General features: G+C 38.7%; 1 protein-coding gene across 1 annotated transcript in view; it reads left to right on the top strand.

The window, feature by feature from the left end:
• The window catches only part of Ufl1 (UFM1 specific ligase 1), a 229,936-nt gene that overhangs the window by 1,809 nt on the left and 204,556 nt on the right, over positions 1–23,571 (top strand). Inside the window, exons 2-4 of the mRNA XM_070081817.1 lie at positions 9,806–9,951; positions 10,247–10,488; positions 21,149–21,338. Coding sequence (XP_069937918.1) covers positions 9,806–9,951; positions 10,247–10,488; positions 21,149–21,338 — 578 coding nt within the window. The remainder of the gene's footprint in view (positions 1–9,805; positions 9,952–10,246; positions 10,489–21,148; positions 21,339–23,571) is intronic.

Here is a 23,571-nt window from a genome sequence, read left to right as displayed (position 1 = left end):
TTAAGATATATTTGACAGTTTAAATTCTTAAAGCTTGGGTAGAATATAAGCTGTGTTTGACAGGTCCTTGACTAACTCACCCGCATCATTATAAAGGGTCAGTTGTAAGTTGACCGCCAGGTGTAATCTCGTCCTTACATGCTTTCTGTTGAGCTTTTATTTTTACAGTTCCTTGATGTGAGAAATCATGAAAGTGTTTGGTTATTCTGCATTTTGTGGTATCACCCATTTACTGTGATTTTACTGCATATATTGCTATGTATGGTCATTTGTGTAAGTGTATTTATATGTACCTGTATGTAAATAAACTTATTAACGCTTAAACTGTCCAAACGTAGATCTACGTCCACGTGCGGGGGGGGCTCCGAACGTCGATTTAAGTTTTTTTTTTTACATGCTTTCAAATGGGGAAAATCAAAGTCGGAGCGCTACACATGTGAACATAGATCTACGTTTGGACAGTTTAAGGGTTAAGGATCTGATCAGCTTGATTCACATTAATTTTTTTTTTGGTTGCTATTGACAAAATTTTCTGGTTCCAAATTCTGTTATTTCTTAACCCTTTGAGGGGTCTGTGCCGTAGATCTATGGCTATACGTTGAGGGTCCAAACCGTAGATCTATGCCATGAACTCAGCTCACTCTGATAAGCTGTGAGCGGTAAATTTGGGCCTAGGTATGAGAGAATACATCTATGTGGTATGTGTGCACCACATAAAACAAATCCTGCAGCACACAGTGCATAACGAGAGAAGAAAAACTGAGACCATAATTTTCGATTAAAACAGTGACTTTGCAGTGTTTTTTCGTATGCTTTTTATAGTTGTATTTGCGATTTCATGGTCTCATTTCATAGAATGGAAGATACGTATATTACAGAAATAGAGATGATTTTGATTGGTTTTAGTAATGGAAATGGGTTGAAACTGAGCTCAGAATAGCAGAAATGTTAAATTTTTGACGCTGTTCAGGAGTAAACAAATGATCTCACACTTCTAATACATGCCAGCTGGTGGGTCTAATATACGTTCACAAATGTGGTGATATTATTTATACAGGTCCTCTATCACAAATCCAGCATCATTGGGACCTGTAGTGTGCCGGATTACTGAGTTTGCTGGATTACAGAGTAGTTAGGTTTGAATACACTTAATAAAATTAACCAACTTGACTGGCTCAAAAATCGAACATTTCCGGTATTTTGAGCTCAATTTCAAGGTACTTTTCATAATGAAAGCAATCAAAGTCATGTCTATTTCTGTAATATATCTTCCATTCTATCAAATGAGTCCAAAAAAATGAGAATACAACAATAAAAACCATACAAAAGTATGCTGCAAAGAGGCGGCTAATGGCTGAGAAGTGAACTCCCTTATTTATCATCTGTCTTTTTTAATTTTGTTGTACGTTAAGAAGCATCTTTCCATCATACATTGCCCAAGTTTCAATGAGATAGCCCAACAAACAACTGAGAAAAAAAAATATTTACCAAAAATTAATAACTTCACAACAGCAGTGACAAACATTGACTGGCACACTGAGCTAGAAATCTATATAGATATTGACGAATGTATTAATAATTTTCTAAAAAAGACCCAATTCCTTTATAACAAGCACTGCCCCAAAAAAACTAAACAGATGACAGCTAAGAGACTGAACAGTCCCTGGCTAACACCCAGCATCCTCACATCCATAAATACAAAGCACCTATACGAAAAACAGTACAGAATGGGTCACATAACCAGAGACCAAACAAAACATTACTCGTCAATCCTAACCAGCCTGATAAGAAGGGCTAAAAAACTGTATTATGAGAACAGATTATCCAACTTATGAGGTGATATAAAAAAGACCTGGAAAACCCTATCAGAAATTCTAGGAACAAAAAAGATATAACGAAATAGCGAAATTGAATTAACAAAACCAGATGAACCCCAACTCCCACCAACTGAAACAGCAAACAGACTCAATAATTTCTTCTCCACTATAGGAAAAAACCTTGCCAATAAAATCCCAAGCTCAGATACCCCTCCCAGTGACTACCTCACTGGCAACTACCCGAACACACTGTTCCTAGCTCCGACTAACCCTACTGAAGTCTCCCTTATTATAAACACACTAAAAAACAAGACATGAGATTTAAATACCTTACCACCCTTTATATACAAAAAAGCGTCACAAGTACTATCACCAGTCATTGCAACACTCTTTAACAAATCCATAGAATCCTCAACCTTCCCTACAGTTCTCAAAATAGCAAGGGTCACCCCGATCCATAAAGGAGGAGACCAAACAGACTTGAATAACTATAGGCCAATATCCAGCTTACACCCTCTCTCTAAAATCTTTGAAAAATTAATTCATAAGCGAATCTATTCCTACCTCACCTCCCACAACATACTCAACCCCTGTCAGTTTGGGTTTAGGCCTAATAATAATTCTAATGATGCTATTATACACATGCTAGAACACTGCAATAGAGAAAAAAGAAGTCCCACTGGGAATCTTCATAGACTTACGTAAAGCTTTTGATACAGTTGACCATGACTTGCTCCATATAAAATTGTCACACTATGGTATAAGAGGGCACTCCCTCAACTACCTAAAGTCTTACCTCAGCAACAGAAGCCAGTATGTGTACACAAACGGGGCAAACTCTTCAGCACAGCCAATTACAGTTGGTGTCCCACAGGGAAGTGTCCTAGGCCCTCTTCTCTTTCTTATATACATGAATGACCTACCAAATGCATCGCAACTACTCAAACCCACACTATTTGCAGATGACACTACATACGTCTTCTCTCACCCGAGCCCAGTCATGCTAGCCAATACACTGTGAATACCGAATTACAGAAAATATCTTCCTGGATGAGTACTAACAAACTTACTCTAAACATTGACAAAACCTACTTCATTCAGTGACAAAGTTTCAGTATGATTGGCCAACAAACAACAGAGAAAAAAATATAAACATAATTTTTATATATGGCAGCACGACCTGACAAATTGGCACTATGAGTGGCACTTCCGACATTCCCAACTGTTAGAATACAACTAGCACGACGTTTTTACGTTGCCATTTCATCTAATATATCTTATTATCATGGTAAAAAAAAATACATTTGACAGAATTTTTGGCATTCGCCAAAATATCTGCCTTTTACCCCCCCATAAAATAAAAAATATTTGAGATATTCCAAAAAATCTGACATTAATAATTCAAACACACTTTGTTTTATATTGTCTGTGAAAATCATTTCAATACAATCATTAATAATGGAGTTATGGAGCGAAATAAGTGAATAAGTTACTTCCGAGATATAGGCCTAGAAAGTCGGCCGGCCTACCGTCTCAAAAAAAAATTGTTTTTTTTTTTTTCGCGGAAATCGCGTTTTTTTCGGTGTATTTCTTAGTAAACTGATGTTCTAGTGCAGTTATCCTCTTCAAAACACCATTTTCTATCACTCACATACCAAACAATAGAACAAGGAGACGAGGAGTAACACATGTCGAAATATTGCTGGTGGACTCTCGCTATATTATGGCCTATTTTATTCGGTCTAGAGTATATAACATGTTTGTTTGTTATTTATAGTGATTATTATATCATATTAGATCAATTCTGAATGATAAATAAGCCGTATAGTTAATATATATAAGCTGATACAAGCGTAATAATGAAGTGATTTCACCTGCTGCCGTCTGGAGAGGGAGCACTGCCGAGTGTACCTAGGTGCTTCCTGATAGGCTAGACGTCTATTGATAAGCTCCACCTACTCTTATATGATGCCAAATAATCAATTATTATATTAGAAAGAATAATGCAAAGAAAAAGCGATAAAAAAACAAGGAAAAAATTAAAAAAAATATATGGGTTGAGAGCCGACTCGCTACCTACATCGCCGCCACCATACCTGATATAAATGACTATAATTTCTTGTAGAAACGTTGTAGAACATTGATTCTTGTACCATTGTGTTGCTAAAGAGTTAAACTATTTTTCTGTATGAATAACTCATTTTCCATAATTTTTCGATTTTTTTTCTTGAGCGTGCTGAACGGCTCCTCCTGTCTCCGTAAACTGGTCCTAGCGGCATTAAAAGAAGGGAAGTAACCCCGAAAAAGGACTTGCCACCTCAAGTCCTAATGGAAGGGGATTCCCCTTCTGAACACTAACACCATCAACACTCTCCCCTCCTCCCATCCCATCAATCATCACCAGATCTTCAATAAAGGTAAGTGTCATGTAACTGTGCATGTCTTCTTCAGTTTGTGTGTATTAAAATTAATATTTCATGTGGTAAAATTTTTTTTTTTCAATACTTTTGGGTGTCTTGCACGGATTAATTTGATTTCCATTATTTCTTATGGGGAAAATTAACTCGACTAACGATAATTTCGATTAACGATGAGCTCTCAGGAGCGGATTAATATCGCTGGTCGAGGGTCCACTGTATATATACATATGTATATATACAGTGGACCCCTGCATAACGATATTAATCCGTTCCTGAGAGCTCATTGTTATGCGAAATGTTCGGTATGCGAATTAATTTTCCCCATAAGATATAATGGAAATCAAATTAATCCGTGCAAGACACCCAAAACTATGAAAAAAAAATTTTTACCACATGAAATATACATTTTCCTACACACAAAGAGAAGGATACATTCACAATAGTAGAGTAGTACATGCACAGTATATATTGTGCATGTACTACTCTACTAAATGAAGAATAAATGACACTTACCTTTATTGAAGATGCGGCAATGACTGATGAGACAGTGTGTCCTGGGAGTGCCTTTTCCTCCTGAGTACTGTAGATCCTGTTTGGCATTTTCTTCCAGAACATGCCTTATCACACTGTGTATGCCACTATGATTCTTAAATCTCTCAAACCAACCTTTGCTGGCTTTAAATTCACCAATATGAGCACTAGTTCCAGGCATTTTTCCCTGTTCACCTGGGTGTTAGTCGACTGGTGTGGGTTGCATCCTGGGAGACAAGATTAAGGACCCCAATGGAAATAAGTTAGACAGTCTTCAATGACACTGACTTTTTTGGGTTATCCTGGGTGGCTAACCCTCTGGGGTTAATTGTTTCTTGGTATTCTCAATAAGCCACACTAACAACGGTGCTACAGCAGCAGCAGCTGACAGTGCTACAGCAGCAGCAGCAGCAGCAGCTGACAGTGCTACAGCAGCAGCAGCAGCAGCTGACAGTGCTACAGCAGCAGCTGACAGTGCTACAGTAGCAGCAGATGGTGCTACAGCAGCAGCAGACGGTACTACAGCAGCAGCAGCAGCTGACAGTGGTACAGCAGCAGCAGCAGCTGACGGTGCTACAGCAGCAGCAGCAGCTGACAGTGCTACAGCAGCAGCAGCAGCAGCAGCAGCAGCTGACAGTGCTACAGCAGCAGCTGACAGTGCTACAGCAGCAGCAGATGGTGCTACAGCAGCAGCAGACGGTACTACAGCAGCAGCAGCAGCAGCTGACGTTGGTACAGCAGCAGCAGCAGCTGACATTGGTACAGCAGCAGCAGCAGCTGATGGTGGTACAGCAGCAGCAGCAGCTGACAGTGCTACAGCAGCAGCAGCATCAGCAGTTGACCATGGTTCCACAGTATTTCGATAATATTTCTCACCCTTTTTACCACAGGGTTGGCACTAGAAGCTTTCTTGGGGCCCATGGTCACTTACTTTGCAGATGAAATAACCAAAAATGCTGTAATAATACGAAATGTTCCAATTGTATGCTTGGATGTTACCGCGGAGGCTGGCTTGTAAACAATGCCACCGGTGGAACATGTGAGGCTGGCTCAGGCCTCACATAGACGTGTCTCGGACGAATAGCGTTGAGCGAGTTTTTTAGCGCTGTGTGAGGCAAAATTTTAGTGATAAAATGTATCGCTATGCGGATTTAACGTTATGTTATGCCAACGGTATGCGGGGGTCCACTGTATATATATATATATATATATACAGTGGACCCCCGCTTAACGATCACCTCCAAATGCGACCAATTATGTAAGTGTCTTTATGTAAGTGCGTTTGTACGTGTATGTTTGGGGGTCTGAAATGGACTAATCTACTTCACAATATTCCTTATGGGAAAAAATTCGGTCAGTACTGGCACCTGAACATACTACTGGAATGAAAAAAGTTCGTTAACCGGGGGTCCCCTGTATATATATATATATATATATATATATATATATATATATACAGCGGACCCCCGCTTAACGATCACCTCCAAATGTGACCAATTATGTAAGCGTATTTATGTAAGTGCGTTTGTACATGTATGTTTGGGGGTCTGAAATGGACTAATCTACTTCACAATATTCCTTTTGGGAAAAAATTCGGTCAGTGCTGGCACCTGAACATACTACTGGAATGGAAAAAGTTCGTTAACCGGGGGTCTACTGTATATATATATATATATATATATATATATATATATATATATATATATATATATATATATATATATATATATATATATTTTTATATATATATATTTATTTTTTTTTTTTTTATTATCACACCGGCCGATTCCCACCAAGGCAGGGTGGCCCGAAAAAGAAAAACTTTCACCATCATTCACTCCATCACTGTCTTGCCAGAAGGGTGCTTTACACTACAGTTTTTAAACTGCAACATTAACACCCCTCCTTCAGAGTGCAGGCACTGTACTTCCCATCTCCAGGACTCAAGTCCGGCCTGCCGGTTTCCCTGAATCCCTTCATAAATGTTACTTTGCTCACACTCCAACAGCACGTCAAGTATTAAAAACCATTTGTCTCCATTCACTCCTATCAAACACGCTCACGCATATATACATATATATATATATATATATATATATATATATATATATATATATACAGTGGACCCCCGCATAGCGAACGCCTTGCATAGCGAACAATCCGCATAGCGAACGCTTTGTTCGCTGAAATTTTGCCCCGCATAGTAGACAAAAACCCGCTCAGCGAACTTCGTCCGAGACGCGTCCAATGTGGGCCCTCAGCCAGCCTCACATGTGCCGCCCGTCCCATTGTTTACCAGCTAGCCTCCGCGGTAACATTCAAGCATACACTCGGAATATTTCGTATTATTACAGTGTTTTCGGTGCTGTTTCTGGAAAATAAGTGACCATGGGCCCCAAGAAAGCTTCTAGTGCCAACCCTGTGGTAAAAAGGGTGAGAATTAGTATGGAAATTAAGAAAGATTTTGAAGGGTTTGGGGCTAACCCTGAGAAGCCTATGCCAGTTGTGGAATCCATTGTGCCTACTTCAAAAATTAAGGAAATGTGTGCACAGTGGGTTGAACTGCAAACCTTTATGGATGAAAATCACCCTGACACAGCTGTTGCAAGCCGTGCTGGTGACTATTTCAATGACAATGTTATGGCCCATTTTAGGAAAGTCTTGAAGGAACGGGAGGTACAGAGCTCTATGGACAGATTTGTTGTGCGACAGAGGTCCAGTGACTCTCAAGCTGGTCCTAGTGGCATTAAAAGAAGAAGGGAAGTAACCCCAGAAAAGGACTTGCTACCTCAAGTCCTAATGGAAGGGGATTCCCCTTCTAAACAGTAAGAAGATAATGCTCTCCCCTCCTCCCATCCCATCAATCATCACCAGATCTTCAATAAAAGTAAGTGTCATGTAATTGTGCATGCCTTTTTCAGTTTGTGTGTACTAAAATTAACATTTTTTTGTGGTAAAAAAAATTTTTTTTCATACTTTTGGGTGTCTTGCACGGATTAATTTTATTTCCATTATTTCTTATGGGGAAAATTAATTCGCATAGCGAACATTTCGCATAACGACCAGCCCTCTTGCACGGATTAAGTTCGCTATGCGGGGGTCCACTGTATATATATATATATATATATATACAGTGGACCCCCGCATACTGCACGCATCGCATACCGTACAATCCGCATAACGCTCGCTTTTTTCGCAAAAATTTTGCCTCGCATACCGCCCAAAAACCCGCTCACCGCCCTTCGTCCGAGACGCGTCCAATGTGCGGCCTAAGCCACGCTCACATGTTCCGCCAGTGGCATTGTTTACCAGCCAGCCTCCGCGGTAACATCCAAGCATACAATCGGAACATTTCGTATTATTACAGTGTTTTTGGTGATTTTTTCTGGAAAATAAGTGACCATGGGCCCCAAGAAAGCTTCTAGTGCCAACCCTACAGCAATAAGGGTGAGAATTACTATAGAGATGAAGAAAAAGATCATTGATAAAGTATGAAAGTGGATTGCGTGTCTCCGAGCTGGCCAGGTTGTATAATAAACCCCAATCAACTGACGGTGGTACAGCTGCTGCTGTACCACCATCAGCTGCTGCTGCACTGTCAGCTGCTGCTGCACTGTCAGCTGCTGCTGCTGTTGTACCACCGTCAGCTGCTGCTGCTGCTGTAGCATCGTCTGCTGCTGCTGTAGCATCGTCTGCTGCTGCTGTAGCATTGTCTGCTGCTGCTGTAGCATCATCTACTGCTGCTGTAGCATCGTCTGCTGCTGCTGTAGCATCGTCTGTTGCTGCTGTAGCATCGTCTGCTGCTGCTGTAGCATCGTCTGTTGCTGCTGTAGCATCGTCTGTTGCTGCTGTACCACCGTCAGCTGCTGCTGCTGCTGTAGCACCGTTGTTGGTGTGGCTTATTGAGAATACCAAGAAACAATTAACCCCAGAGGATTTGCCACCCAGGATAACCCAAAAAAGTCAGTGTCATCGAAGACTGTCTAACTTATTTCCATTGGGGACCTTAATCTTGTCTCCCAGGATGCAACCCACACCAGTCGACTAACACCCAGGTGAACAGGGAAAAATGCCTGGAACTAGTGCTCGTATTGGTGAATTTAAAGCCAGCAAAGGTTGGTTTGAGAGATTTAAGAGTCGTAGTGGCATACACAGTGTGATAAGGCCTGTTCTGGAAGAAAATGCCAAACAGGACCTACAGTACTCAGGAGGAAAAGGCACTCCCAGGACACAGTGTCTCATCAGTCATTGCTGCATCTTCAATAAAGGTAAGTGTCATTTATTCTTCATTTAGTAGAGTAGTACATGCACAATATATATTGTGCATGTACTGCTCTACTATTGTGCATGTATCCTTCTCTTTGTGTGTAGGAAAATGTATATTTCATGTGGTAAAATTTTTTTTTTCATACTTTTGGGTGTCTTGCACGGATTAATTTGATTTCCATTATTTCTTATGGGGAAAATTCATTCGCATACCGAACATTTCGCATAACAATCAGCCCTCTTGCACGGATTAATGTCGCTATGCGGGGGTCCACTGTATGTGGTATACAAACCTAGCTGACATCAATGACATATTACTGTATAGAAAGCCGCTTGTTATGCTGAGCATTTCGGGCAAATTAGGTCAGTTTTGTCCCAGGATGCGACCCACACCAGTCGACTAACACCCAGGTACCCATTTTATACTGATGGGTGAACATGGATGGCAGGTGTCTTATTGAAACACGTCCCTAATGTTTTCCAGTCATGCTGGAGGAGATTCGAACTCCAGACCTCAGTGTGTGAGCTGAATGCACTAGCGATCGAGCTATGGGAATACAAGACAATCAAATATTCTATGTGGTTGTGCTATATGGCTTTAATAAGTTTGTAGAGAACAATTACAATTTTGATTATTAACCTTAGGTGGACACAATGGAGAGATTAACATTTGATATGAATATTGTATATCTGTTCATCACTTGTTCTCCTAGCTGCTATGAAAAGTATATGTGTATTTATTGTACATTACTAATGGTATGTTTATTGCAGATTATCTGAACGTAACTGTGTTGAAATTGTCAACAAGTTAGTTAAGCTTGGGTTGCTAGAGATCTACCACACTAACGATGGCAAGGAATATATTACCCCAGCTCAACTTACTAAGGAGATACAAGATGAACTCTTTGTCCATGGAGGCACGTTTATATATTTTTTTGTTAATTAACATGTATGATGTAAATAAAATATTAAATATTAATCGACTGTGTTTGAAGAATGAGTAAACATAGCAAAATAAAAGTATGTATATGTAGTACAGTACTATATACTATATTTTTTAAGGTATTTAGTATACATACTATAAAAAATTTAGAAAAAAAAAAACTTTTTTGATGTACATATATCTATGAATAAATAATACTCTATGAACTTTTTAATATGTTGGAAAGTATTTTGGGAACTTAAGTATTACACATTCATATGTATTTTCAGGGCGGGTGAACTTGGTGGATCTGGTAAATGTGTTATCAGTTGATCACAGTGTAATAGAAAAGCGAGCCTCAGCTCTGGCTCACTCTGACTCCAGTATATCCTTTGTCCTTGGTCAGCTTATTACACAGGATTATCTAGATGCTATTGCTGAGGAGATAAATGAAAAACTCCAGCAGGAAGGTTCAGTAACAATTGCAGACCTAGTGAAGCAGTATGAATTACCTGGAGATTATATGCTGGAGGTGGGTACTGTAGTCTCTCTTTTATGTGTATTATTTTGTAATATGTCTTATTCTGTTTCAACCCTTTGAGGGTCTGCACTGTAGTTCTATGGCTTTGAAGCCAGGGTCTGTGCCGTAGTACTGTGTCATGAGCTCAACTCACTCATATAAGCTGTGAGCTGTAAATTTAGGCCAAGATATTCGGAGCGCTGGGCAGGTGAACGGGGATACATGTTTGGACAGTTTAAGGGTTAACCCTTTTAGGGTCCAAGGCCAAAATCTGAAGTGGTGCCCCAGTGTCCAAGAAATTTAAAAAAAAAAAAATATTTTTTTTTCTTACACAATTAAAGATAATATTTTTTGTGAAGGTAATAAAACAAAAAAAAAAAAATTCTGATCAGTACTTAACGAGATACAGCGGCGGGAAGTTGACCCAAAATGAGCGGGTGGCAGCAACATCAGTCACTTCCGCAAAATCCCATTTTTTTATTTTACGTTTTTTATACTTTTTTCTTTTCTAATTTTTTTCTTTTTCTAATAACATTTGTGGCCTGTGAGACCAATATAATGTATATTGTATAAGTGTACACTCACTGTATGCAACACAATAACTGCACTAATTTGTTTATCATTATATTGCTTACAAAACTTGTTTACAAGTTTATTGTAAACAAAATGCTGAAAATATTAGTGGGGTTATTGCACTGAATACAATGGTACCATATAGTACCATATGGTACAATGGTGCCATAGGGTGCAATGGTACATATGGTACAATGGCACCATATGATACAATGGTACCATATGGTACAATATGGTACAGTGGCACATGATACAATGGTACCATATGATACAATAGTACCATATGGTACACTGGCACCATTTGGTACAAGGGCATCATATGATACAATGGTACCATATGGTGCAATGGTATCTTATGGTACTGTATGGTGCAATGGTACCATATGGTGCAATGGTACCATATGGTACCATATGGTGCAATGGTATTATATGGTACATTGTACCATACAGTGCAATGATACCATATCGTTCATTGTACCATATGGTACTGTTGTATTCAACACAATAAACACTAATATTTTCATTATTATTTTGTTTACAATAGTTGTTTACAACAAAAATATGCAAAAATGTTGTATATTAGTAATGTTCTATTATATATTTACAAGTGTACAGGAACTTGACATGTTCCTTGAGGTGGATGATAAAGCACTTTGTCTTGGAAACTGCGGAGTCAGTAGCTAGCTTGCGTCGCCACTCACTCAATCTTGGCTGGTGTCTCATGCCACCAACACCTATTGACCATATGGTACACGGTATCATATGTTACATGGTACCATATGGTACATTGTACTATATGGTATAGGGTACCATGCAGTACAGGATAACATATGGTGCAGGGTACCATATGGTTCAGGGTACCATATGGCACAGGGTACCATATGGCACAGGGTACCATATGGTACAGGGTACCATACAGTACAGGACACCATATGGTACAGATACACCCCCCCACTCTTCATAGATCTAAACTTACTCCCTGTTCAGAACATCCACACTTATTACTGTGCAATCTATATCTACAGGACCTTAAATTCCAATATTAACTTTGACCTAAAACACTTTCTTGATAGTTGTGACAGGATCCACAGGCATAACACCAGACACAAATATCTCTATGACATTCCCCGTGTTCGACTAAACCTTTACAAAAATTCAGTGTATTTCAAAGGACCTAAAATCTGGAACACCCTACCTGAAAACTCAAGAACTGCAGACACATTCATCACTTTGAAAACTAGAGTTAGAAAACATCTTATCTCCCTGATCCACCCTGACAACTAACTACATGATAACCACCTGGTGGTTCACAATTACACTCACTCACCCACTGACTATAAACCCAGAAATACTAATCTTAATCTTAAAATAATAAATCCTAACTAGCCATAAGTTTGCCTATGATACTCCAATATAGACACCTTGTATTGTGCCAAAACAAAAGCATTCACATTGCTAAGCAAATTATGATGTAGTCACTTAGCCTTAACCCCATAATCTGTAAGGATTTAATGTTAAGAATTAATCTAAGTCTGCTCGAAATGCCTAGCCATGCTAGGTGTCCTAGTGGCCCCCTCTGTAATTAGTATTTTATAACATGTAAACCACACTTCTACTTACACTTAGGTCACACTACACATACATGTACATGTTTATTTATGCACACTCATCTGAGTTTTCTTTGATTTTATCTTAATAGTTCTTGGTCTTATTACTTTTCCTTTTATATCCATGGGGAAGTGGAATAAAAATATTTCCTCCGTAAGCCATGCGTGTTGTAAAAGTCAACTAAAATGCCGGGAACAATGGGCTAGTAACCCCTTTTCCTGTAAAGATTACTAAAAAGAATAAGAAGAAGAAAATTGTCGAAGTGGGAAGTCTGAATGTGCGTGGATGTTGTGCAAATTTTAAGAAAGAGATGATTGTGGATGTTATGAATCAGAAGAAGCTGGATGTCCTAGCTTTAAGTGAAACAAAGCTGAAGGGGGTGGGAGAGTTTCAATGGAGAGGAATAAATGGGATTAGGTCAGGGGTTTCAAATAGAGTTAGAGCTAAAGAAGGAGTAGCAATAATGTTGAAGGATAAGCTATAGCAGGAAAAGAGGGACTATAAATGTATTAATTCATGGATTATGTGGAGTCAAATAAAGATTGGATGTGAAAAGTGGGTTATAGTAAGCGTGTATGCACCTGGAGAATAGAGAAGTGTAGAGGAGAGAGAGAGATTTTGGGAAATGTTGAGTGAATGTGTGAGGAGTTTTGAATCAAGTGTGAGAGTAATGGTGGTTGGGGATTTCAATGCTAAAGTGGGTAAAAATGTTGTGGAGGGAGTAGTAGGTAAATTTGGGGTGCCAGGGGTAAATGTAAATGGGGAGCCTTTAATTGAGCTATGTGTAGAAAGAGATTTGGTAATAAGTAATACATATTATATGAAAAAGAGGATAAATAAATATACAAGGTATGATGTAGCACGTTATGAAAGTAGTTTGTTAGATTATGTATTGGTGGATAAAAGGTTGATGGGTAGGCTCCAGGATGTACATGTTTGTAGAGGGGCAACTGATATATCGGATCATTATTTAGTTGTAGCTACAGTTAGAGTAAGAGGTAGATGGGAAAAGAGGAAGGTGGCAACAACAAGTAAGAGGGAGGTGAAAGTGTATGAACTAAGGGAGGAGGAAGTTCGGGTGAGATATAAGCGACTATTGGCAGAAAGGTGGGCTAGTGCAAAGATGAGTAGTGGGGGGGGGGGGTTGAAGAGGGTTGGAATAGTTTTAAAAATGCAGTATTAGAATGTGGGGCAGAAGTTTGTGGTTATAGGAGGGTGGGGGCAGGAGGAAAGAGGAGTGATTGGTGGAATGATGAATTAAAGGGTGTGATAAAAGAGAAAAAGTTAGCTTATGAGAGGTTTTTACAAAGCAGAAGTGTTATAAGAAGAGCAGAGTATATGGAGAGTAAAAGAAAGGTGAAGAGAGTGGTGAGGGAGTACAAAAGGAGAGCAGATGATAGAGTGGGAGAGGCACTGTCAAGAAATTTTATTGAAAATAAGAAAAAATTTTGGAGTGAGTTAAACAAGTTAAGAAAGCCTAGGGAAAGTATGGATTTGTCAGTTAAGAACAGAGTAGGGGAGTTAGTAGATGGGGAGAGTGAGGTATTAGGTAGATGGCGAGAATATTTTGAGGAACTTTTAAATGTTGAGGAAGAAAGGGAGGCGGTAATTTCATGCACTGGTCAGGGAGGTATACCATCTTTTAGGAGTGAAGAAGAGCAGAATGTAAGTGTGGGGGAGGTACATGAGGCATTACGTAGAATGAAAGTGAGTAAAGCAGCTGGAACTGATGGGATCATGACAGAAATGTTAAAAGCAGGGGGGGATATAGTGTTGGAGTGGTTGGTACTTTTGTTTAACAAATGTATGAAAGAGGGGAAGGTACCTAGGGATTGGCAGAGAGCATGTATAGTCCCTTTATATAAAGGGAAAGGGGACAAAAGAGATTGTAAAAATTATAGAGGAATAAGTTTATTGAGTATACCAGGAAAAGTGTACGGTAGGGTTATAATTGAAAGAATTAGAGGTAAGACAGAATGTAGGATTGCGGATGAGCAAGGAGGTTTCAGAGTGGGTAGGGGATGTGTAGATCAAGTGTTTACATTGAAGCATATATGTGAACAGTATTTAGATAAAGGTAGGGAAGTTTTTATTGCATTTATGGATTTAGAAAAGGCATATGATAGAATGGATAGAGGAGCAATGTGGCAGATGTTGCAAGTATATGGAATAGGTGGTAAGTTACTAAATGCTGTAAAGAGTTTTTATGAGTATAGTGAGGCTCAGGTTAGGGTGTGTAGAAGAGAGGGAGACTACTTCCCGGTAAAAGTAGGTCTTAGACAGGGATGTGTTATGTCACCATGGTTGTTTAATATATTTATAAATGGGTCTGTAAAAGAAGTAAATGCTAGGGTGTTTGGGAGAGGGGTGGGATTAAATTATGGGCAATCAAATTCAAAATGGGAATTAACACAGTTACATTTTGCTGATGATACTGTGTTTATGGGAGATTCTAAATAAAAATTGCAAAGGTTAGTGGATGAGTTTGGAAAGGTGTGTAAAGGTAGAAAGTTGAAAGTGAACATAGAAAAGAGTAAGGTGATGAGGGTATCAAATGATTTAGAAAAAGAAAAATTGGATATCAAATTGGGGAGGAGTAGTATGGAAGAAGTGAATGTTTTCAGATACTTGGGAGTTGACGTGTCGGCGGATGGATTTATGAAGGATGAGGTTAATCATAGAATTGGTGAGGGAAAAAAGGTGAGTGGTGCATTGAGATATATGTGGAGTCAAAAAACGTTATCTATGGAGGCAAAGAAGGGAATGTATGAAAGTATAGTAGTACCAACACTCTTATATGGGTGTGAAGCTTGGGTGGTAAATGCAGCAGCGAGGAGACGGTTGGAGGCAGTGGAGATGTCCTGTCTAAGGGCAATGTGTGGTGTAAATATTATGCAGAAAATTCGGAGTGTGGAAATTAGGAAAAGGTGTGGAGTTAATAAAAGTATTAGTCAGAGGGCAGAAGAGGGGTTGTTGAGGTGGTCTGGTCATTTAGAGAGAATGGATCAAAGTAGAATGACATGGAAAGCATATAAATCTATAGGGGAAGGAAGGCAAGGTAGGGGTCGTCCTCGAAAGGGTTGGAGAGAGGGGGTAAAGGAGGTTTTGTGGGCGAGGGGCTTGGACTTCCAACAAGCGTGCGTGAGCATGTTAGATAGGAGTGAATGGAGACGAATGGTACTTGGGACCTGACGATCTGTTGGAGTGTGAGCAGGGTAATATTTAGTGAAGGGATTCAGGGAAACTGGTTATTTTCATATTTTCGGACTTGAGTCCTGGAAATGGGAAGTACAATGCCTGCACTTTAAAGGAGGGGTTTGGGATATTGGCAGTTTGGAGGGATATGTTGTGTATCTTTATACGTATATGCTTCTAAACTGTTGTATTCTGGGCACCTCTGCAAAAACAGTGATAATGTGTGAGTGTGGTGAAAGTGTTGAATGATGATGAAAGCATTTTCTTTTTGGGGATTTTCTTTCTTTTTTGGGTCACCCTGCCTCGGTGGGAGATGGCCGACTTGTTGAAAAAAAAAAAAAAAAAAAAACACAGTACCCAAAACCTGTAAACCCCACATTGTAACCCTTATAGAGAATAAACTTGAATTGAATTGAATACAGGGATAACTATGGAAATATGTCACCCTGACTTTTTTTGGGTTATCCTAGGATTTTATACAAATGCTGCTATGTATGATAATCTATGTAATTGTATTTCTGTATACCTGAATAAACTTACTCAAGTGCATTAGGCATCATAAGTAAGTTTATTTAGGTATACACAAATAAAGTTACATAGAATATCATACTTAGCAGCACCCTCAACTACCTAAAGTCATTCCTCAGCAACAGAAGCCAATATGTGTACACAAATGGGGCAAACTCTTCTGCACAGCCAGTTACAGCTGGTGTCCCACAGGGAAGTGTCCTAGGCCCTCTTCTCTTTCTCATATACATAAATGACCTACCAAATGTATCGCAACTACTCAAACCCACACTATTTGCAGATGACACTACATACGTCTACTCCCACCCGAGCCCAGTCATGCTAGCCAATACTGTAAATACCGAATTACAGAAAATATCAACCTGGATGAGGACCAACAAACTTACTCTAAACATTGACAAAACCTACTACATTTAGTTTGGTAACAGAGCTGCAGATGTGTCTCTTAACATAATGATAAATGGATCACCTATCACAAAACTCACAGAGGGAAAATTCCTAGGAATCCACCTTGATAATAGACTCAAATTTCAAACACATATACAACAAATTTCCAAAAAAAACTCCAAGACCGTAGGCATACTGTCGAAGATACGGTACTATGTTCCACAGTCAGCCCTCCTGGCCCTATATCACTCATTTATTTACCCCTATCTCACCTATGGAATTTGTGCATGGGGCTCAACAACAATAAACCATCTCAGACCACTAATCATCCAACAAAAGGCTGTAGTCAGAATGATGATAAATTCCCACTACAGACAGCACACTCCACCAATATTCAAAACTCTAAACCTACTCACAATACAAAACATCCATACTTATTACTGCACCTACTACATACATAGAACACTTAACTCTGATATAAACCCTCCCCTCAAACATCTCCTTAAGGACCAACCTCAACAGAACACATGACCGTAACACAAGACACAGATCACTCTTTGATGTTCCTCGTGTCCATCGCACGCTATGCAAAAACTCAATGCACATAAAAGGCCCTAAAATCTGGAATTCATTACCTGTGAATATAAAAGAAACACTGTCTGTTTATAAATTCAAGTCTTTTCTCAAAAATCACTTACTCACCCACAACTAAATAAATACTGAATAATTGTATCTCATATATGTATCTCATTATTGCATCTCATAAATGTCAACCTGTCACCCAATCAAACTTTGTTACTATTTAACTTCATTACCCAACAGAATACTCCATTCTAGTGATTACACAGCAACACAGTAAATGACCATATGACCTGTCTTTGTAATACTCATTTGTACTAAATTGTTATCTGTATTACAATAATTTTTGTACCACTGAATATATCATTGCTTAGTTAATCTTAAGTTAATTTTAAGCCTGCCCGTAATGCTATGCATTCAAGTGGCTTTGGCATGCTGCATTTTACTGTATTCTTTTGTACTTCACTGTATCATGTTCAAATTAATATGTTTGGAGAACCTAGGATAACCCAAAAAAGTCAGACAGACTTATTTCCATTAGGGTCCCTGTACCCTGTACCATATGGTATAATGTACCATATGGTACAATGTACTATATGGCACATTGTACCATATGGTACCATTGTACCATATGGTACCATTGTGCCATATACCATTGTACCATATGATACCATTGTATGACATGGCACTATTGTACCATATGGTACCATTGTATCATATGGCACAATGGTACCATATGGTTCAAAACCATAGAATTCGTCTTCAGCTCCACTTCCATCAGTCTTAGAACTGTAAGTTGTGAAGAGGAGAGTCAGAATTCGCCGGAGAGTGAGTGGGGAGTGAGAGCTTCCTTGCCGCCAGGCATGATGAACAAAGCTACTTTGCCGGCGTTCCCACAATGCCATGTGGGCGTCCAGATTTTTTTCTATAGTGTGCACACTGACCACTCAGACCCATTCTCTCAGATGTAGGCCTACCAGCCTTCTCATGCTAAATTTGATGCCGCTAGAATTTTGGCGTAGATCTACGGTTTGGACCCTGAACGTAAAGCTGTAGATCTATGGGACAGACCCTGAAAGGGTTAAAACAGCGACTGTGGTGCATTTCCCTATGGTTTTTACAGCTTTATTTCTGGTTTCTTGGTCTCATTTGATAAAATGGAAGATATATTACAGAAATAGAGATGATTTTGATTGGTTTTAGTTCCGAAAATAGCTTGAAATTGTGCTCAAATTAGCAGAAATGTTTGATTTTTGCCAATGTTCAAGAGTAAAGAAATCACATTATGCGTCCAATACACATCAGGTGGTGGGGTCTGATGCTTCGCTTCTTATGACCAGAGTCTTTGGTAAGATGGGTAAGGAAGAAGGATGGATAAGGATAGAAATATTGGAAAAGGGTGGGAGGGGGGAGAGAGGTAGGATATAAAAGAGAAGTGGCCCAACCACTTTGGTGCAATTTAAAAAGTGTATGTGTAATATTAGAAAATTCTTGAAGGGGTATAATACTAACCCATCAGAGTCACATAGATATAACAGATATATAGGTACATGACTCTGAACTGGTAGTAGATATCCAAGTTGCAATTGCTTTTTTTTTGGGGGGGGGTCTGATGTGCATTCATGAAAGCACTGATATTATTTATACAGTTATTATAGTATTGCATAACAGGAAATCTTCTATTTTTTGATGTGAATAAAAATTCTTTAGGTGAATAAAAAATCAAAATGGAATTCATCTGTATAGCCTGGAAACATAACTAATAAATGGAGGAAATGTTATTTTAGTACCAGGAATGCCTGCATTGTTTATTCTGGACCTTATTTTAAAATTGGAATATTTTGAACTTTGTGTGAAATTGGCCAATTTACCAATTTCTGATTACGTTATTGGGTAGTTGAAATAGTTGATTGGTCCATTTCTTGTGCTCAATAGATAAAATGGAATATATGCTAGCAAAATAGCTAAGAATTTGGTCTAATGGAACAAAGTAATTAGCCAAAAATAGGACTCAAATTGGACAAAATCGCCATTGCGTAAATATCGCTGACACAGCAAAATTCGTGAGAGAATTATTTTGTCAATTTTTGATCAGATTTCATACTTTTTGTTTTATTACCTTCAGAAATAGATTCTCTACCATTTCATAAGAAAAATAATTTTTTTTTTTTTAAATTATATGACCCTTTGGGAATTTTCAGATTGGGGGTCTGGACCCTCAAGGGGTTAAAAAGTAGATAATTTCATGGATACAAGATCAGCTTAGGGTGATGCATCCAGCAGAGCATTTTTTTTAAAACTTTTGTCATTTCCTACCTTAGGCAGTTTCTTTATCGGTGGAATATTATTTGAGAATTGGTTTATTTAATTCATGTTTAGCACTAAACCCATGTGGGTCATTCAGTGCAAGACATGGTGGAGGCTTGATTCTCCATCTACTGAGAGCGAGACATAAGCTTGAACTTGATGTGGTTCACCGGTAGTGTTTGGACCCGGGTTTCATCCAGTTGGTGACCTGGTGTTGGCCCCCGGGGTGGGGGGGAAGCCGTTCGCCTACTTCTTCTGTCTTGTGCAGAAATCTTTCAGTGGAGAGCGAGATGGATGCGCTTCCTATTTGTACTCACCTGCATTTGAGAATTTATTGGTAAAGATACTTTTTTTTTTTTTACACACCAGCCGTCTCCCATCGAGGTAAGGTGGTTTTATTATTTATTGAGGAATCATAGAATTGTTAATGATATTATTCAAGAAGACATTGTTCTTGAAACTCATATTGAGACTTGCATCATATTCACTCTCAAAATATTTTATTTTATTACTTTTTATTAAAAACTTTGATAAATTAAAGTAATGCATTTTTAATTGTGTGCACTCATCTGAAACATTCTATGTCAAATTTTCCCGTAGACATACGCAAGTGTTGCCATATCAAAATAATGGAATTTTTTTACTTTTATTTTTTTTATTTTCAGACTTACCACCAAGAAAGTTCTTCACCCTAATTTACCTATATAGACACACTTTCAGTAAAAAAAAAAGAAATATAAAAAATCAAATGGTAAGAAAGCATTAGAGGAGGAATAGCTCCTTACCCCTATGAGGTCTAGTTACCTAGATATTAAATTACTGGTGTTGGTAATAACAAAAATGAAAAGAGATGAAGTAAAAATATTCATAAAGCATTAAAAAATTATTTTCTTGAGTAACTTTGGGTAAACAAATCACCATTAATTCTAAAGGGATGGACAGGTTCATACTGGGTAGTGGAAATAATTTTAATGAAAAATACTGTGATAGCATTGTAGAGTACAGTATGTTGTATAGTACCCTGGTGGGTAACACTGGTACCCTGGTGGGTAACACTGGTACCCTGGTGGGTAACACTGGTACCCAGGTGGGTAACACTGGTGCCCTGGCGGATAACACGGGTACCAGTAATGATACTTGTGAAATGTCAGATTGTTGTTGTGATCTTTGTGTTACTGTGCTAAATAAATAAATAAAATATATACAGGCTGAGGGCCATTATAAATATAGTGCAGTGTACTGTACAAGTTGCACAGTAAATATTAATGCTGAGTGTGATAGGTAAGAAATACATGGAGCTCTTAGGGTATACCTGGAGGGTGGTCCAGGGGTCAGCGCCTCCACGTTCATGACTCTGGTCATGAACGCCCCAGTCCATGACCCGGGTGTTCATTGTTGTAACTGCCTGCAAGACAGCATGACAAGATTGTGTTTTGAGACTTAATGTTGAGTTTGAAAGAGAAATATCAGTTTGACACTAAAAGTTTGTTGGCAGTTTATCGTTGATCGGCTGGGCAGCGTCATCCAGGGACAGCAAGATACACACGATCGAACAGTGATATTTACTGATGCCTTTGTGGCAAGAAACAAAGCTCATGTGAGAGGTGTCTTGTGTGCCATCACACGACCTACACAAGTAGCTTCCATTATTATGCAACATGGCTTCCAGCAGACACTATTCTTCAGTAAGTAGTTATGAATGTAATTTTGTTATATAAATCAAAGGAAGCTTTAGGATTTCCAGAATTATTTTAATTTGCCAGTTAAAACAAATGTAGTATTTTATATTTCCAATACTTTTATAATACAGTGGACCCTTGGTTTTCATGATTAATCCGTTTGAAAAAGTCTGACGAAAACCAAATTGTACGAAAATTGAAGCAATATTTCCCATAAGAAATACAGTGGACCCCCGGTTTTCGGCTGGTGTGGAAATCATACAATTCAGATTTTGAGCACTTTTTTGGTGAAATTTCCCCTGGGTTTTGTACATCCGCTTGGAAATCGTTGGTACCAGACGCGTGCACCTGGGCCGCTCATTCGTTTGTGACTTATTCTTGGGCACATTAAATGTCTTAGTTTAGGTTAATATAGACATTTTCATTAATCCATCTATGATATTTTCTTCAGAGTTATACTATAAGAAACACATTACATAGCATCTAAACATGCCTTTGTTACTCGTTCACTAAGAGTGTCCCTCTAGTCTTAACGCCATAGTAATACCGATAGTACATAATAATAATCACTCATGGGCACATTAAATGACTTATTTTATGTTAATATAGACATTTTCATTAATCATAGGAACATAAGAAAGAAGGAACACTGCAGCAGACCTACTGACCCATGCGAAGCAGGTCCATGTTACCCTCCGGTTTAGCCAATGGCCCACCTAGTCAGGCCACTCTCACTTAAGGAAGGTGCATGGCATCAGACCTAATAGCACAAGCTAGTCAGGTCCAACTCTCACCCACCCACACCCACTCATGTATTTATCTAACCTATATTGGCAGTTTGGAGGGATATGTTGTGTATCTTTATACGTATATGCTTCTAAACTGTTGTATTCTGAACACCTCTGAAAAAACAGTGATAATATGTGAGTGTGGTGAAAGTGTTGAATGATGATGAAAGCATTTTCTTTTTGGGGATTTTCTTTCTTTTTTGGGTCACCCTGCCTCGGTGGGAGACGGCCGACTTGTTGAAAAAAAAAAAAAAAAAATTTAAATCTACACAACTGTACTCGGGAGTTTGTTCCACTCATCCACAACTCTATTACCAAACCACTGCTTTCCACTATCTTTCCTGAATCTGAATTTTTTCAACTTTAAACCATTGCTGTGAGTCCTGTCGTCGCTGGAAGTTTTCAGCACGCTATTTATATCCCCTTTATTTATTCCTGTTTTCCATTTATACACCTCGATCATATCCCCCATAATTCTACACCTTTCGAGAGAGTGCAGATTCAGGGCCCTCAGTCTATCGTCATAGGGAAGATTTCTGATATATAGGATCACCTTTGTCATTCTCTTCTGTATGTTTTCCAGTGCATTTATATCCATTCTGTAATACGGTGACCAGAACTGCAACATAATCTAAATGAGGCCTAACCAAGGATATATAGAGTTGAAGAACAACCTGAGGACTTCTATTATTTATACTTCTAGATATGAAGCCAGGGATTCTGTTAGCCTTATTGCGAACACAAATGCACTGTTGTCTTGGTTTTAGATTACTGCTAACCAGAACTCCTAAATCCTTTTTGCAGTCAGTAGTATTAAGATCTACATTATTTAGTTTATATGTGGCATGGTTATTTTCCTATCCAAAATTTAGAATTTTGCATTTCTGTATTAAACTGCATCTGCCACTTCTCCGACCATTGCATCAGTCTATTTAAATCATCCTGGAGTGCTCTAGCATCCTCATTAGAATGAATTTGACGGCCTATTTTGGTGTCATCAGCAGATTTGCTTATGTCGCTATTTATTCCCACATCTATGTCGTTTATGTAAATTGTGAACAACAAGGGGCCCAACACTGACCCCTGAGGAACACCACTTGTGACGTGCCCCCATTCTGATTTCTCTCCATTTATGCAAACTCTCTGCTGACTATTTGTCAACCATGCCTTTACCCAGGAAAAAATTTCTCCTCCTATTCCGTGTGCCTTAACCCTTTGACTGTCGCAAGCCCATTTCTGAAACTGTCATTCTATGTCAAAAAATTTTCGAAAAAAAAAAAAATTATTTTTTCTTGCCAAAATGTTAGGATTATTTTACTGAGTGTTTTAATCCTTAAAAATTGTTTTTGCCATCAGTACTTACAGAGATATAGAGGTGCAAATTTGGCAGAAAATGAGTCGCATATGGCAACAGCGGCGAATGCTGCTCACCTGGTATTCTTTTATTTACT

Source organism: Cherax quadricarinatus, chromosome 6, assembly GCF_038502225.1.
Source record: "Cherax quadricarinatus isolate ZL_2023a chromosome 6, ASM3850222v1, whole genome shotgun sequence".
NCBI lineage: Eukaryota > Metazoa > Arthropoda > Malacostraca > Decapoda > Parastacidae > Cherax > Cherax quadricarinatus.
This window is presented reverse-complemented; position numbering and strand designations above follow the sequence as displayed.